Below are 15,185 nucleotides of genomic sequence, written 5' to 3'. Positions count from 1 at the left end.
AGGTTTGAACCCTGAAAGCTGATTGGTTGATTGCCATGGTTTATGACGCCATGGGCAAGACATCACGACACTTCTAACCACTCTAATCGCGTCGGTAACACATTTATAATAAGGTATCTCCGCAAAGCGTTGTATCAATGAATAGCTCTTAGCCTTAGTATGTTGGCCATAGAGTATATCACTCCCCCTAGTGCCTTGTTGCTTGTATTCTGGTTGTATCCCATATGCTATTTTGGTTTTCTTTATAATAAAAGCTGCCCATTGTTGACTAGGTCAACCAAACAATTACGGTTTTGAATATAGCCGATATTAGGCTATTTTAAGACTGCCAGGGCAACAGATGAATATGGGACTATGCCCCGTAGAACACAGTCCATCATGGAAGGGAAGCCCGTGAGATCAATCACATTAGAAAACGCTAACCTTGGTATCAACGTATTGATATGACTAATTAGACATAGGGTGAGCCTACTACTGCAAAAAGTGTGAGGAAATAAATATATATTTTTTAAAAGGTAGGCCTAATAAATGTGTAAAACAGTAATGTATAAAACATTGCAGTCGCTATACAACAACAGTACAAGTTGTTATGGGATGTGCCTATTTAATATCATACTGTATTGATCCTAACAAAATAATTACCAAGTAAAAGCAAGAGATTAGACGCACGTATATTTGTATCAACAGCCTCCGGTCGCTATTTGTGTAGTTGAGGAACAGCGCGAGAAACACACGCCCCAATCTAGGATACTCTGTGAACCGGGTTAGGGAAGTATCATAGCTGTCAACCGACCAATAGCTGAGCAGGACTAAAATAGAAACGTATATAGTGGATGCAAAACATGAAGCGCGTTTACTAAATGCGCGGTACTTACCGGAGCGTACCTCACTCAGTCTCCGATAGAAACTAGAAAAAGGAAATATGTAATTCATTGCTTGACAATTCAGTTATAAACTAAAAATAACACCGTAGTATCCTGAAACGCCGGACATGTAGGGTAACTAGTAGAAACGGTCTTGTATTTTTTAAACAATGAGACCCAAGTATAGATCTTAAGATGGATATCTTAGGAAATACTTTTTGTGGTGTGAACGCGTGTTTTACAATGAGTGGACACGTATCTGTTGTAGTGGGTTTAGATTCCTCAATCATCAGACAAAAAACATCAAACGCTACCAAGAGATACCCCCGGGTCTAATGATGGACTATGAAGTGTTTTAACATTATGTTTGGCCGGATGCATTTTAGGACCAGGGATGAATGTGCGGAAACATTCCAGAAGTATCCAGAACAATATTTATTCAATGTCTTTTAATAAAATAAAAAAATCTTGAAATCATGAACATAAACGTAGATTCTTTTTTTTTCAATAAACCTTTATTGGACGGTATTGCACGTATACATATGTTCTTTTGTCCAATCGGCTCAGCTTTTTAATTTGAATTACATTTCCTGTAAAGAAAACATGCAAAAACACAAAACGTCTGTTTACTTACAGCACTGGGCAGTAGAGAATACAATCTTAATGGATTACATTATTTACAGTACATGACTGAACATAGATTTAATGGGTTGTATGAATATTAAAAAATAAACATTCAATGATCTATTGATGCATTTTCAGAATATGAATCAATAACGTGATTGGATTGTGTTCGGAGAAAAAGTAAACAGAAAATGGTCTGAACTGAGCAGAATGCCTAATCTATATAGAGTTTCGCATTTAGCCAGAACCGTGGAACAATGCGTAGATGTAAATATATGCAAAACCCACAGAGACAGCATTAGAAAAAGTTTAAACATATTATCTAAAAATGATACCAATTTTTATCCCAACTTTCTGATGTTCAATTAGTAGTCCGAACCTCGTCTTCTCTAAGCAACTCCCTAAGTGCTCGAGAGTCAGACAGGGACATGCCCCGCCAAGACACGTCCCGGAGCTGTCTGGAACATTCCGCTGAAGATGAGAACGCAGTCCATAGCAAACACAATCACAGGAATGAGGTTTTAGTCAAGTCTGTTGGATCAGTCGTCACAATTTGTTAACATACAGAGACAACTGACCTGTCGCTGTTACACATTTACCGACAGACTCATAGTGACATTCCTGAGTAGTCACCTTCCTCTCCTGCACCTCAGTTCAGAAGGATTTCTAATACATCATCCACAGCATAGTTATTAACAACTATGCTTTAAGAGATGGGGGACAATGGTCAGTCTGAGCATGCTTTGAAGCCAAGGAATGCTTCCTCCAACATTCCTGGTGTCCGATCAAACCTTACAAAGACGTGGGTCCTTGGACCACACCTCAGGGCTACTTGGCCCGGATGACTCAGAACTGTCCCTGTCCAAAGTCCTCCTGGATGTTTTGCGAATCACATTGCCGCCTGACGATTCAAGCCACCCGGCCCACACCCCACCTGTCCCGGGGCTTGTCCGCCTGGTTCCGCAGCGGACTTCAGGTCTGTTTAAAGATTCTGGACACAGCCCACATGCATTTATTGAGCGGCTTGTTATCTGAAAATGCCAAAACAACTGACGTGGCCCAAAAGGTCATTTTATAATCTTCACCTGACACCACCAGAAGAGAACTGGACAGCCCGCAGTCTGTTTCCTCTCTTGGTTTCGACCCTACTATGGAGTTTTTGCTGCCCACTGTGCATCAACTCTACTGTTGCTTGCTCTAAGGGGTTTCAAACTGGGTATCTGTAAAAGCACTTTGTGACAACTGCTGATGTAAAAAGGGCTTTATAAAATACATTTGATTGTTTTGGTTTATTATTGTTACCCATCAACCAATACCTCCTCTTCCTGCGATTTTCAAAAATTTGCAGGATTCATCTGAATTATTCTTTCAGATGAATGGAAAAAACCTGACATTCATAGGTTTCAGAAATCCCCAGTGGCAAATGCTGACCCATTTCAAACTCTTTCTAATGTTCGCGGATAATGTCCCTGTGGATTTTGCACACACAAATCTCTCGACACACCACGAAGTCTTTGACAGTGTGGGTTGTCTAAATACAATAGCAACCATTGCATACCATTATTGTACAGTGTAAATAAATACCATATTACAGTTCTGTCAGCTGAAAATGCAATAGCATGTAGCCAGTCCCATCAGATAACCATACATTAGTCATACATTAGCCCTGTGTCATAAATTCTTGATCAGGCTTATTGATGTACATTTTTTAATGGACGATGTACAGATCTGTCATTAACTAAGGTAATGTCTAGTAGGATAGGATTGTGGAGGTTTATTTCATTCAAACAGGCACAGACAAACAGCATACGGACAGTGGAATTGCTCATGCTTTTACACTATCAAAACCTGCTGTTAATTTTTGGATATGCTGAGGTTACCTTGGTGGGCCCTCATATTGGACCAGATCCTTGTTTGGATCAGAGCCTTGTTTGGACCAGGGTCGTGGGGCTAAACCTGCTGGAACTCTAGCTTCTTCTGTGTGACATCATGGATGAGCACTGAAACAGAAGCGAGGGAGGTTAGACTGAGGGTTAGAATCGGTTAGTCTGCATCACAGGATCCTTGTGGGTTTAATACCACGGGTGGTGTTGTGCCCTTGAGGGTATGACGCCGATATCTTAGAACTAGCGTGTTATATGGATTATTGCAGTTACAATCATAGTCCTGAATAAGTCATTCAGAACACAAGTAATGACAAGCACTAATGCAGAGGTTCCCAAACTAGGGGCCGCGACCCCATGTGGGGTCACCTGATATGAAAATGGGGTCGGGGAGAATGTTTCACAATTGACTTTTATAGCCTCAAATAAAAATAAATAACGATTATATAATTTTTCTTCACATGGTTAGGGTTGCGAGAATTTTTAGATATGGAAATGGAGTCGTCAGCCAAAAAAGTTTGGCAATCCCTGGACTAATGCCTCACAATGGCCTATGTAATATCAAACTATGGCCTCTAGGTGGAGCTAAAACACTATGACCAGCGAAAGAACTAAGGGACCTCAGATCTAACCTCAGTCCTTCCTTGTTAGGGCTATGGGAATCTGATGGCACTTACTGTCCAGCACTGTTCTTGCCACGTATCTCTTCTCCAAAGTGTTAGTGACTTCAGACATCAGCCACGGCAGGAAACCGGTCTCAATATCTGCACATTGTAGAGGGCAGAGGAATCAAGGCTGTGCTCCTGTGCAACAACCAAGTCATGTACTAGAACCTCTCCGCCAACAGGGCTGTTTAAATCTAAAGGAATGTGTTGGAATGAAGGCAGAGTCATCCGGGCCCTGGATGGGGACCAACCTCTCTCCACAGGGTCGTAGAAATAGCCGCGGTCCCTCAGGGTGCTATAGACAGTGGGCAGCAGGTCGGCTAAGTACTGCCGGGCAAACGCCCGCGCCGCAATCTTCTCCACCGTCTCCCTCTCCTTCTCCAGCACCTGCCGCTGCTGGGCAATCCGACGCTCCTGTTTGAGGAAAGGACCCAAAAAGTTGTGGTTCACTTTGGGTTGGTGTGCCGTCAGACAATGGGAATTCACTCTGGATGCAAATGTACCTTTCTCAGGACAAACTTTGTTCGTTACACTGTCAATTAAAGGATGAAATGGCACTGACTCCCAACTCCTCTCTCGTCTCCTTTGAGAACTGGTTACAGCAGCCCATGCCCAGAGCGCCGTTTCCCGTACCTTCTCCTCGCGGCGCCTCCTCTCCTGCTCCTCCAGCCGCTGCACCTCCACCAGTTCGGCATTGCGGAGCTCCTCGAACGCCCGCTGCTGAGCACGCAGACTGGCCAGCTCCTCCTCCTCCATGACCTCCAACAGGGACTGCTCCACGGTCTTCCCCACCAGCACCTCAAGCACCGGACACACTTCCATGTCAAAGTCAAACAGCTGCAGGGCCGTACAGGCAGGGAGGGGGGAAACCACAGGCAGGGAAGTGGGGGGGTTAAAACAGTTCATGTATTTTCAAGCCGTTGCCAGTCCATTTCATAGAAGCTAAAGCCCAAACGCTGAATTGCGTAGATTATTAATTAAAACACTCTCCGAATGGGTCTCACCTCTCCATCCTCTATCTGCGTAGCCACATCTTTGCCGGTCTTGGCAGGAATGAAGAGGGGGGTGGCCGGTTTGTCCAGGAAGGCGTCAGTCTGGCACTCAACATTAGTGTCCTCCACGCGATCACTCAGCTCCTCGAGATACAGCTCTGAAACAAATGGATAATCCCAGCTCTGCAAACAGCGCAACCTCTGGGCTGCCAGGACAATCCAAAACAAAGCGGAGAGCCTGTACAGCTTCAGCCGCGGAATTCAGTTAGGCTGTACCTGTCTGCACATCCATGTGCTTCCTGCCCTCCAAAGCATCGGGGGTCGTGGGTCTGAACTGTTCCCTGGCACGTTCCCGTGCCCGCGCTCTCCTTCTGGCCTCCTGCTGAGTCTGGATCTCAACCGGGTTAGGCTGGGCGGTCTGAACAACAGATGATCGAAAACGAGATGTTACGGAAACTGAACCTTAAAGACGAGGCTGGGACCTGGAGAGATTGGCTGAAAGCTCACCACGGGCAGTAGGTGATGCGCATACGTGTTTCCCCTGACAACGCGTCGGTCGTACATGATGTTTCCGTAATTGCCCTGTCCATCACTTCTACACGAAAACAGGGGATTGTGTTATTTGTGTATGTAAAATCTCCATTAAACAAATACACATGCACTTCTGCACAGCAGCGGATTAGCTTACACCTGTTTTTGAAGGCATAGCACTCTTATCTGACCACTCGTTAACGACATTTTCAATGCATCACACAACTAGCAGGAACTTAAACGGAACTGGCAGGAAAGCCCGCTGACTGCCTTGATAGCTGCTCCAGGAACCTGAGCTCCGTTCTAGATCCCATTAGAGAGCTCTGCAAGCTTAAGTCATAGAACAGTCATAGAACAGTATGTAACTGAATTAATCGAGACCCACCGGATTGTTCCGGATTGCTTTTCAATTCAAAACATTAAAAACGACTGATGCTGCTGTGAGTCTTGAAGACAATTGGGCGTCATGAACAAACTGCGTTAGCTAGTTTTCAAACCAACGGTGTTTATCAAACTTACTGCTCTGCTGCGGGTTCCCTGTAAATGCTGCGATTTGGAACTGGTCTTGGGCGACTCGCGAATGTGTAGGTGCCCGTCGGATCCTCTTTTTGAGGCTGCAAAACCGATGTCATTCTTGGACTGTTAGCTATCAACTAGCGTCTAACCAGCAACAAATATTATAATGAAAACAAATTGTGTATTTTCAATAAAAAATGTAAAACTCCTACTGTTGCTAAAAGAAAGTGAAGACGAGCAATTACTTGTTGAAGTTTTTCATAGCAACAGTATCCAGGAAATGATAGTGACTTTGCTATTACATCACTTCCTCTGTTGCCAGCCGGATGATTGAGGCTGATTATTTGTTCAACATGCTAGAGATGCTTGTGGGTTTGTAATCTGCAACAGTAAGAGTTTTACGTTTTGATGAAAATACACAATTTGTTTTCATTATAATATTTTAGTTTTTTCACCATTGTGAAAGCGAGAGTTTCAATATTTTGTACAGAATTTGGTTTATAGCCCTTACAACTCCATTGTCTAATCCTGGATATTTTTTGAAGAGAAAGATCTATTCTGTGTCAATGGGCATTGACTTTTGAGAAAAATGACATCCAATCGAAATGCAAACAAACGGAATGTATTTTCAGGTTCTTTATATGTTAACAGGCAAGTTATTAAGAACAAGTTACTTTTCCATTAACGTCTTGTACACTGAATGAAACAATAATATGAATATGTAATAAAAGTTGTAATAATTGTAAAAATTACTTCTATACATCCAGCAGTGCTCAAAATTCCTTCAAGGGCGCAAGGCATTCAAGCTTGACCTCATGTTGCATCTAATTCCACTGGTGTCCAAGAAAGTTGAAGGTGGGTTTGCCTAGTTCGTAAGCTACCCTTGCTGTATCAAGTGTTAACCAGTCGTTTGTTCTCATACTACACAGCTCAGAAAAATCAAGGGGAACACATAAATCACACATCGGTTGTTGATGAACTAAATATATTAAAGATCAAAATCTTTACTGTACATTGTGTAATTCGTTGAAAACAAAATGACATAGCCACGGTCAGTGGAAACCAAAATCACCAACCCATTGAGGGCTGGATTCAAACTCACCTAAAATCAAAGTAGACAATTGAAATCACAGGCTGTTCCCACATGAATTTCATCATGGCAACCCATAATGTGACTCAGCAGTATGTATGACCCCCACGTGCCTGTATGCACTCCCAACAATGCCTGGGCATGCTCCTGATGAGACAGCGGATGGTGTCCTGAGGGATCTTCTCCCAGACCTGGTTCAGGGCATCAGTGAGCTCCTGGGCAGTATGTCGCGCTATTTGGCAGCATCAGATGCACCGATACATAACGTCCAAGAGGTTCTCAATTGGATTCATGTCTGGGGAACGTGAGGGCCAGTCAATTGCATCAATGCCTTAATCATCCAGAAACTGCCTCCACACTCTGGCTGCATGAGGCCGGCATTGTCCTGCACCAGGAAGAACACAGGGCCCACTGCACCAGTGTAAGGTCTGACGATGGGTCGGAAGATTTCATCCCAGTACCCAACAGCAGTCAGGATACCGCTGGCTAGCACATGGAGGTCTGTGCAACCCTCCAAGAATATTCCTCCCCAGACCATCACTGACCCACTGCCAAACCGGTCATGCTGGATGATGTTTCAGCAGAATAACGTTCACCATGGCGTCTCCAGACTCTTTCACATCCGTCACGTACTCAGTGTGAACCTGTACTCTGTGAGGAGAATGGGCACCAATGGTGGACCTACCAATTCTGGTGTTCTCTGGCGAATGCCAATCAAGCTGCACGGTGCTGGGCTGTGAGGACAGGTCCTACTAGAGGACGTCGGTCCCTCATGGAGTCTGTTTCTGACAGTTTGGTCAGAAACATGAAACACCAGTAGCCTGCTGGAGGTCATTTTGTAGAGCTCTGGCAGTGCTCCTCCTGTTCCTCCTCACACAAAGGAGCAGATAACGGTCCTGCTGTTGTGTTGATGCCCTTCTATGCCCCTGTCCAGCCCTCCTTGTCTAACAGCCTGTCTCCTGGTATCTCCTCCATTCTCTTGAGACTGTACTGGGAGACACAGTAAACCTTCTTGCTACGGCAGGTATGGATGTGTCATCCTGGAGGAGCTGGACTGCTTGTGCAACCTGAATGGGCTGCAGGTACCACCTCATGCTAGCAGTAGAGACAAGGACACTCGCAAAATGCAAAACTAGAGAAGAATCAGTCAGGAAGGATAAGGAGAGGGCAATTGTCTGTGGCCACCACCTGCAAAACCGTTCCCTTTTTCAGGGTTGTCTTGCTGTTGCCTCTCCAGTAAACCAAAACAGGTGACACTGATTCACAATAGCTAATGCTTCCAAACTGGACAGATTGACATCCCTGAAGTTTCATTGACTGGGTGGTATACATATTCCCCTACCTTTTTTGAGAAGTGCATATTTGTTTTACTTCGATACACTGACATCTGCTGATGTAATGCCTCCTAATGTCCAGTAGGGGGGAATATTATGCAGCTTTACAACCTGATCACTGGTTTATCAGACCACAACCTTCCTCTGGTTCCAAGAAAACCTTTTGAAAGAAGTGTAATTCACAGAATTCGTAGAGGGGTAGAAACACAATCAGTCGCATCCCAATGAAGAACCTTGGGAAATGAGCAATTTAACCCATTTTAACGCTGGAAAATGAGAGCGATGAACCGATAACAGCTTATATGGGAAGATTATATGGGAAGCAATTGACAAACTCACAGGAAAGGGTCATGCCAGGTCTGTCCAACTACAATTGAATGCCAATGGAACGCTTCAAGACATTTTAACAATTACCATTTTGTTGATTGACATTGACTCACCCTGAATGTGGGGAAAAACAAGAAATTCAGAGAGGAACCAGATTCTGAGGGCAGGCCAGTACTGTTCCGTCTGTGCCAGGAGGTTATAAGAGTATATTAACTTTTGGGACAATGTTTTTGCATGTTCTAATGACCAGCAGGTCAATAAATGCAGGTGGGCTGTGTCCTAAACCTTTAAAAAGAATCACTTCCCCTGCATGACCAGGTGGACAAGGACAATCATGTGGGCTGTGTCCTAAACCTTTAAAAATAATCACTACCCCTGCATGACCAGGTGGACAAGGACAATCATGTGGGCTGTGTCCTAAACCTTTAAAAATAATCACTACCCCTGCATGACCAGGTGGACAAGGACAATGAGGTGGGCTGTGTCCTAAACATTTAAAAAGAATAACTTCCCCTGCATGACCAGGTGGACAAGGACAATCAGGTGGACTGTGGGCCATGGCAGCAGGAATCAGGCAGCCAGCATGATCTGCAACGCAACCAGGAGGACTTTGGACAGGGGCAGCTACAAGTCATTTGGGTCAAGTATTCCTTAGGCATGGGCCAAGGGCTCGGGTCCTTACAAGGTTTAACAGGAAACCAGAGATGCCATTTAGACTGACCCTGAAGTTGAATCTGGCTTAGCTGTGGTCACGGTGCCGCTTGACAAACCTCTCCTCGTCAGAACGCGGGAAACCGTCTCCAGCTCCTGAAGCAGGAAGTGTTGTTCAGTCGTAGAATGCCCTTTTATTGTATTATGTGTCACCCCCCCCCAACTAACTTTACCTGTCCAACGACAACTCTGGCTCTTCCGGTGATTCTGTCCGAGTCTAGGTATTTCCTGGCACTAGGTTTGCCATCGAGCTACAGCTGTCCAAGTCCCATCTCTGGGGCCCAGGTGGAACAGAGAGAATGCCTGGTGTTGAGGGTGTAGTTCTGGCCAGCAAACACTGCTGTGCCACCCTTGGAGACTATTTGAAGCTCACCTGCAGCCATCCTTTTTATGATGAAAGCAGCCTTCTTGTGCGTGGTAAGAGAGAGCAGGATGTGGCTCCTTCTGAACCTGGAGACAGGACGTGACTGTGAGGAACCGGTTAGGCAGAATCACATGAAGTGCCACCTCAGGGAACAGTATTCAAATCCCAGCACGCTTCGTTCGTACTTAAATCACCATTTCCCCTTCATTGTGTTTCTAGTCCATTAGTGAAGCATGAAACAGGAACAACTACACTCTCCTTTATTACAGAGGAAAACAATTAAAATAGTTTGATGTATATGTTGCATTAACACCAAGTTGAAACAGTTCAGTTATTTTTCCAGGCAAGATGTGAGTGAATACCGGAGACAAACCATCACAGCAAAGAATTCTTCTATTTTGGTCTGTAAAGCAAAGTCTCACATGATCCATGTCTGTCTCTTGTGGAAAGGTCAACATTTTACCAGAGAGGTCTGCAGGTAAACAAAAACATTGTTATAGTGTATAGCAGTCTGCCTAGCTTAACTACCTCTTACTTAGCATAGTTTAGCACTTCACTAATCTCACCCGAAAATAAACAAAATCCTCACCACAGTGTCTTAAAGTAGGCAGATAGAAAAAGCCTTGCATACAGTACAATATTTACCATTCCCAGTCATATCATTGCAAATACCAGAATAGCCCTCAAACTTTGAAATTCAGCAAAGCATTTTGTCACTGCAAGAAGCACTAGTAAGTATTTCTCCATTGGAACAACAAAGGACATATTTATCCCAACCCAAAACTTTCAATCACCAGGCCATGCTACTCAAAATGTACTGAACAGAGTGGAATATATAATTGGTCTGATTTAAGTACTTTTGGCAGATTTTAACGCTCAGGACAGATGGGATGCTTGATTGGCAATTTGTATTTGCTGGTGCACATCAAGCTCCTAGAATATGCATTCAAGGCAGCTACTTGAAAAAGCCTTGTTCGAAGCCTGGTTTATAAAGTTAGTCATGAGCAGAAATCTATCTCCTCAGGAACTGGCTGTCAATTCATGTTTTTGAGCTAGCAGACCTGATTTAGTATGTGAATCAATCATCACTCCCTTAATTGGGTGGATCAGACAAGCTCGTTCAGGGCTACAACAAAGTTGGTCTGCCCGTCCCAGAGGACTGGTTTGTGTGAAGTAAAATCTGATCTAAGTGAACCCAGTTGTTTTGCAATTTGCTGTAGCTTTGAACTCAAAAACAAGTAGTTTTAGAGGTGTAAATTGCATCCTAAACAGTGACCATTCAATTACTGTACTATAGTGGAACATTTAACCACCTCTAAAACTACTTGTTTTCTTCTGTATGCTCATGGTTATTGCTTAACTATGTCTGTAAATATATACATACAAAATAATTATTTCGCGATAAAACGAGTCACTGTTGTAGTCTGGAGTCTGCGTACGATCATGTGCGTCTCGCAGCTCAGTGTGTAACGGGTGTTAAATGGCTAGGCAGTTAGCACAACGGTCGGCGCTGGTAGCGTTTCTATCGATTCCGCGACACGCTCTGAACCGAGAACCCTCTGACTGCACTGTGCAGTTCCGGGCCGGACTCAACGTGTGCGGAGCCAAACGCGTTTTAGCCGACCCATTCCCGTCTTCTTCAAGGTCACTCATGCTGAGGTTCTTTAAGGTGTCAACGAAAGCGAATTTTATTCTACATGGATACAAATATAAACCTCGTTGCTTATCTAAGCTTTCATTAAGCGTACTCAATAATTTAATAAAGAAACTGATAAAACCAACTGGTGCAAAATAAAGGTAACTTACAGAAATCAGGAGAACCAACGCAAGAATGGGAGTGCGGTTATGTAGTAATAAATCATTATGGGAAACGTGCACATGCTATCATAAAGGAACGAAGTGGGTAGCTACATTGTAGCTAAAGATTAAAATGCAAAGTTAATTTTAGTTATATATTTGCCTACTTAAATACTAGTGTGACTTTTACAGTAAGTTTCCGTTTTGATATGATCTTTTATCCTATAGGCCTATAGAATATTACATATACAGCTCTGGAAAAAAGTAAGAGACAACTGCACCTTTTTCTTTCCTTTACAAAAAAGTCGAAAATGAAGGTTTTGAGTGAGCAACAGAAGGGTTAAAATGAAGAGATCACTGCAAATGGAACCCTGCTGTTCCTCACTCAAAACTTTCCTTTTCAACTTTTTTGGAAAGGAAAGAAAAAGATGCAGTGGTCTCTTAATTTTTCAGAGCTGTATATACTGTATATACCACATTTAATGTGGTAGTAGTTGTATTATCTGTTAATAAGCTATAATATTATTAAAAACTACACTATAAGAGAATGTTTCCACTCGTTACATGCAGTACTTTTAATATATGCATCTTGTCCCAGCTGCTTGGATCTTAAATTTAAAACCAAGTGGGTGATAAGGGACGATCAGGTACGTGTTTGGCTGAAGCTAAGATTGGTGGTGAAGATCTCAATCACAGTATTCATGTCAAAACTATGCATTGCTTCCTCTGAACGTGAGTGTGTATGTGTGTCTTATTTGAGTCAGTGGATGTGGTCAGAGCAGGTGAGCTCATCAGCAGTCAGGTCAGAAATTCAATGCAACGTTCCCAGTGGTGTTATCTACGAACCTTTCCCCCTGGCCAAGCAATGGTCTATCAGACGGGGACCGTTCCAAAGCGTTGGGTGTCGTGTTGAGAGGCTGAAGAGACAATGTCTTAATGTCTTTTTCAGGCAGCCATTGGGCTTCACTTGGTCATTTCAATGTTATGAGCAGTTTCATAAAGAAAAACAACAGCGTCATTTTGAAAGGACCTTCAAAGAAGGTGCACAAATTTGATGCATACCAACTTGTTGTGCTGTCTACAGAATTGTCTTGCTCATTTGCTGATATTCAATTGTTTGTACATCCAGTGTACCAAACACAATGTACAGAAGTGGTAATAGAGGTACCTGAATAAACATGTTTATTACAATTGTTGACATTTTATAGCATTCAAAAAAAAAAACCTGTGACCAGGAAGTATTTGTGGTCTAAGAGTATACAAAGAAAACCACTAGCCTCATTAAACCACGGTAACTTGTTGTTTCACACTTTTTCTCCTGAAACCTATTTTGTTTACATGTACACAAAACTGTTTCTCTCAACATATACACACAACTGTTTCTCTCAGCATGTACCCAAAACAGTTTCTCCTAACATTTTCCCCAAACTGTTTCTCTTAACATGGACCCAAAACAGTTTGTCTTAATATGTGCACAAAACTCAGTTCATTAGAAAACTTCAAGACAAAAATGCGGATGTCAATAACAAACACTGTTCAGTGTTCCAAACGTCCTCAAAAGGAATCTAGGCTACCAGAAGTGCAAGTGTGACACATCTCTGTAGTGACAAAGGTGAAACCACATTGCATAATTGGTTTTTCTTTTCGATGCCTTTCATCCAATGCAAAGTGATCGGTGGCAGCAATGCAGGTTTGTTAAGTAGTGATGCAATCGTTATGATGGTTCTCTGAATTACCTTTTCAATCAGGCTATCCATTCTGTGTTTGTTGGTAGTGTGGCATCTAAGACACAGCAATTTTCCGTGTGTGTGCGTGTGTGTGTGTGGCCTATTGTTCGCTACAATGTTATGTAACAACAAAAATACTGCAAGTCAAGCCAAATTAATAGTCCCAGATCTTCCCTTTGAAAATATAGTCAGTGCTCTGTTCTCAGTGACTGAAAGGGGTCAACCTTTTAAAAACATTAAAATGCATTCAGGCCCCGGTGGTAGCTTCAGTCTGTACCACAAAGGGTGAAGAAGCAAGACTCTCTGATTAATTCTATCGCTGCATTAAATGGCTTACGGCGTTTTAGAATTTTATCATGTTTTCTAACCAAGCTGATGGCTTGCTGGTGCTGTGCAATCTATTAGGTTGAAGCTAAATAAATACATTACTTTCAAATAAGACTTATTTCTAGGTATGCACCCGAAGTAGTGAAAAGCCAAACTCCCATTTAAGATGTGGACGCCACGTTGACCGGTCTTCCTGTCATAAAAACAGCTTGAGGGGTGAACTCTCCCTTTAAATCCCCTTTGCGCTTGAACAGGCTGGATGGAGGGATGGCGTCTCTCATTCATTAAAAGTCAATGAGATACTGTATTGATGTTTGGTGAGCTCCCTCCGTCTCCTCCTTCTCTCTGAGTGCCCGTTGATTACGGTTGCCCGACGGTCATTAAGGATTGTAAAAGGGTACAGCCTGGTAATGCAGTGTCTTTCTGCTCATTAGTCATTTCTGCGGGACCACCATGTCCTTATACTTTAGTAAAAGCCACAGAGGGCATCTGCCCATTCATTCAGTCAGTCAGGCTGTCCAGACATTATTATATAATACTTTGTGGGTGTGTTTTTTTCAACCTTTCATTCCAGCCCCAAATCCCTGTCGTTTTTGTCATCGCTGATGCACTGGGAGAGATATCAAGATCCAGGCCTTTCATGCAGACTGATCCGCGGTGCTTGTGGGTTATGGACTGTCCATCGTAACAAACTGGTCAGAACTTGTTAGTGTGGCACACTCTATTCATCTTAAAAATGATTACAACAATATACGTTGAGGTCATTCATGGCAGCAATTCTCTAACCTGTCCTCAAGGACTGGCAGATATTTTCCAGTTTTGTTGTAGCACTGAACAAATCTAGATAGTGATAATTAGGTTATAAATCAGGTGTGCTAGCTCTGGAAAAGTTAAAATACATGGAATGGATCTCCACTGGAAGGTTTGGGAACCCCAAGATGAACAGATGCTCTTATCTATAACAATTTGTTGTAGCAGGTATGTACACTGGCATATGCTAGTTAGTAATTGTGCTAACACTTAAGTTAATTAAACACAGAGAAAAAGTATATCCTCAAGTTCATCAGAATACTGGGAAATAGATTAGGTTCCTCATTGTCAAAATTCCAACATATCATTTGAAGTGCCTTGCTCAAGAGCAAATCAGCAGATTGTTCTGGATGGCCATCACTTTTGGCTAGTCCTGCTATTTTGATGCCATAGCTAGTGGCCTAAAGGGAAGCATTTGTTTTTAGGAAAATGTTCGTGCTCCTAGAAAGTTAACCTAGGACAAATTCCAGGAAGTCTAGGAAATTAATCCTTCTTGGTGAGTATAGCTATTAATAAGTAAGGCCTTTTTCAGGGTGAATTCATACTATATTTCATTAAATCCATATTTAATTCATATTTCACTAGAACTGATCAACATGAAATTAATGAATTAGAGGCCACTGC

At 42.9% G+C, this 15,185-nt stretch overlaps 1 protein-coding gene and 1 pseudogene across 3 annotated transcripts; both read right to left on the bottom strand.

The window, feature by feature from the left end:
- Positions 1-1,376: 1,376 nt before the first annotated feature.
- Positions 1,377-6,339, bottom strand: rsph3 (radial spoke head 3). Of its 3 annotated transcripts, none has more exons than XR_002197761.2 (9): positions 6,078-6,339; positions 5,535-5,622; positions 5,304-5,445; positions 5,040-5,185; positions 4,669-4,872; positions 4,287-4,449; positions 4,048-4,134; positions 3,368-3,487; positions 1,377-1,453 (listed from the first exon to the last, which is right to left on the bottom strand). XR_002197761.2 is itself a non-coding variant. In XM_020053168.2 (8 exons), the coding sequence occupies exons 1-8, from the start codon at positions 6,188-6,190 to the stop codon at positions 3,438-3,440; spliced, it is 993 nt and encodes a 330-aa protein (XP_019908727.2). In that variant the 5' UTR covers positions 6,191-6,339; the 3' UTR covers positions 1,463-3,437. The 3 variants fall into 3 exon arrangements, 1 of the variants encoding a protein (XP_019908727.2); XR_002197762.2 differs by lacking the exon at positions 1,377-1,453 and adding an exon at positions 1,463-2,478; XM_020053168.2 differs by lacking the exon at positions 1,377-1,453 and having other exon boundaries at positions 1,463-3,487.
- A 1,385-nt stretch (positions 6,340-7,724) lies between these two features.
- Positions 7,725-10,665, bottom strand: LOC109616573 (annotated as a pseudogene).
- Positions 10,666-15,185: the final 4,520 nt, after the last annotated feature.

The sequence above is a fragment of the Esox lucius genome, chromosome 14, assembly GCF_011004845.1.
Source record: "Esox lucius isolate fEsoLuc1 chromosome 14, fEsoLuc1.pri, whole genome shotgun sequence".
NCBI classification, from domain to species: domain Eukaryota; kingdom Metazoa; phylum Chordata; class Actinopteri; order Esociformes; family Esocidae; genus Esox; species Esox lucius.
The sequence above is the reverse complement of the archived record's forward strand: the minus strand, read 5'-3'. Positions and strand labels throughout refer to the sequence as shown.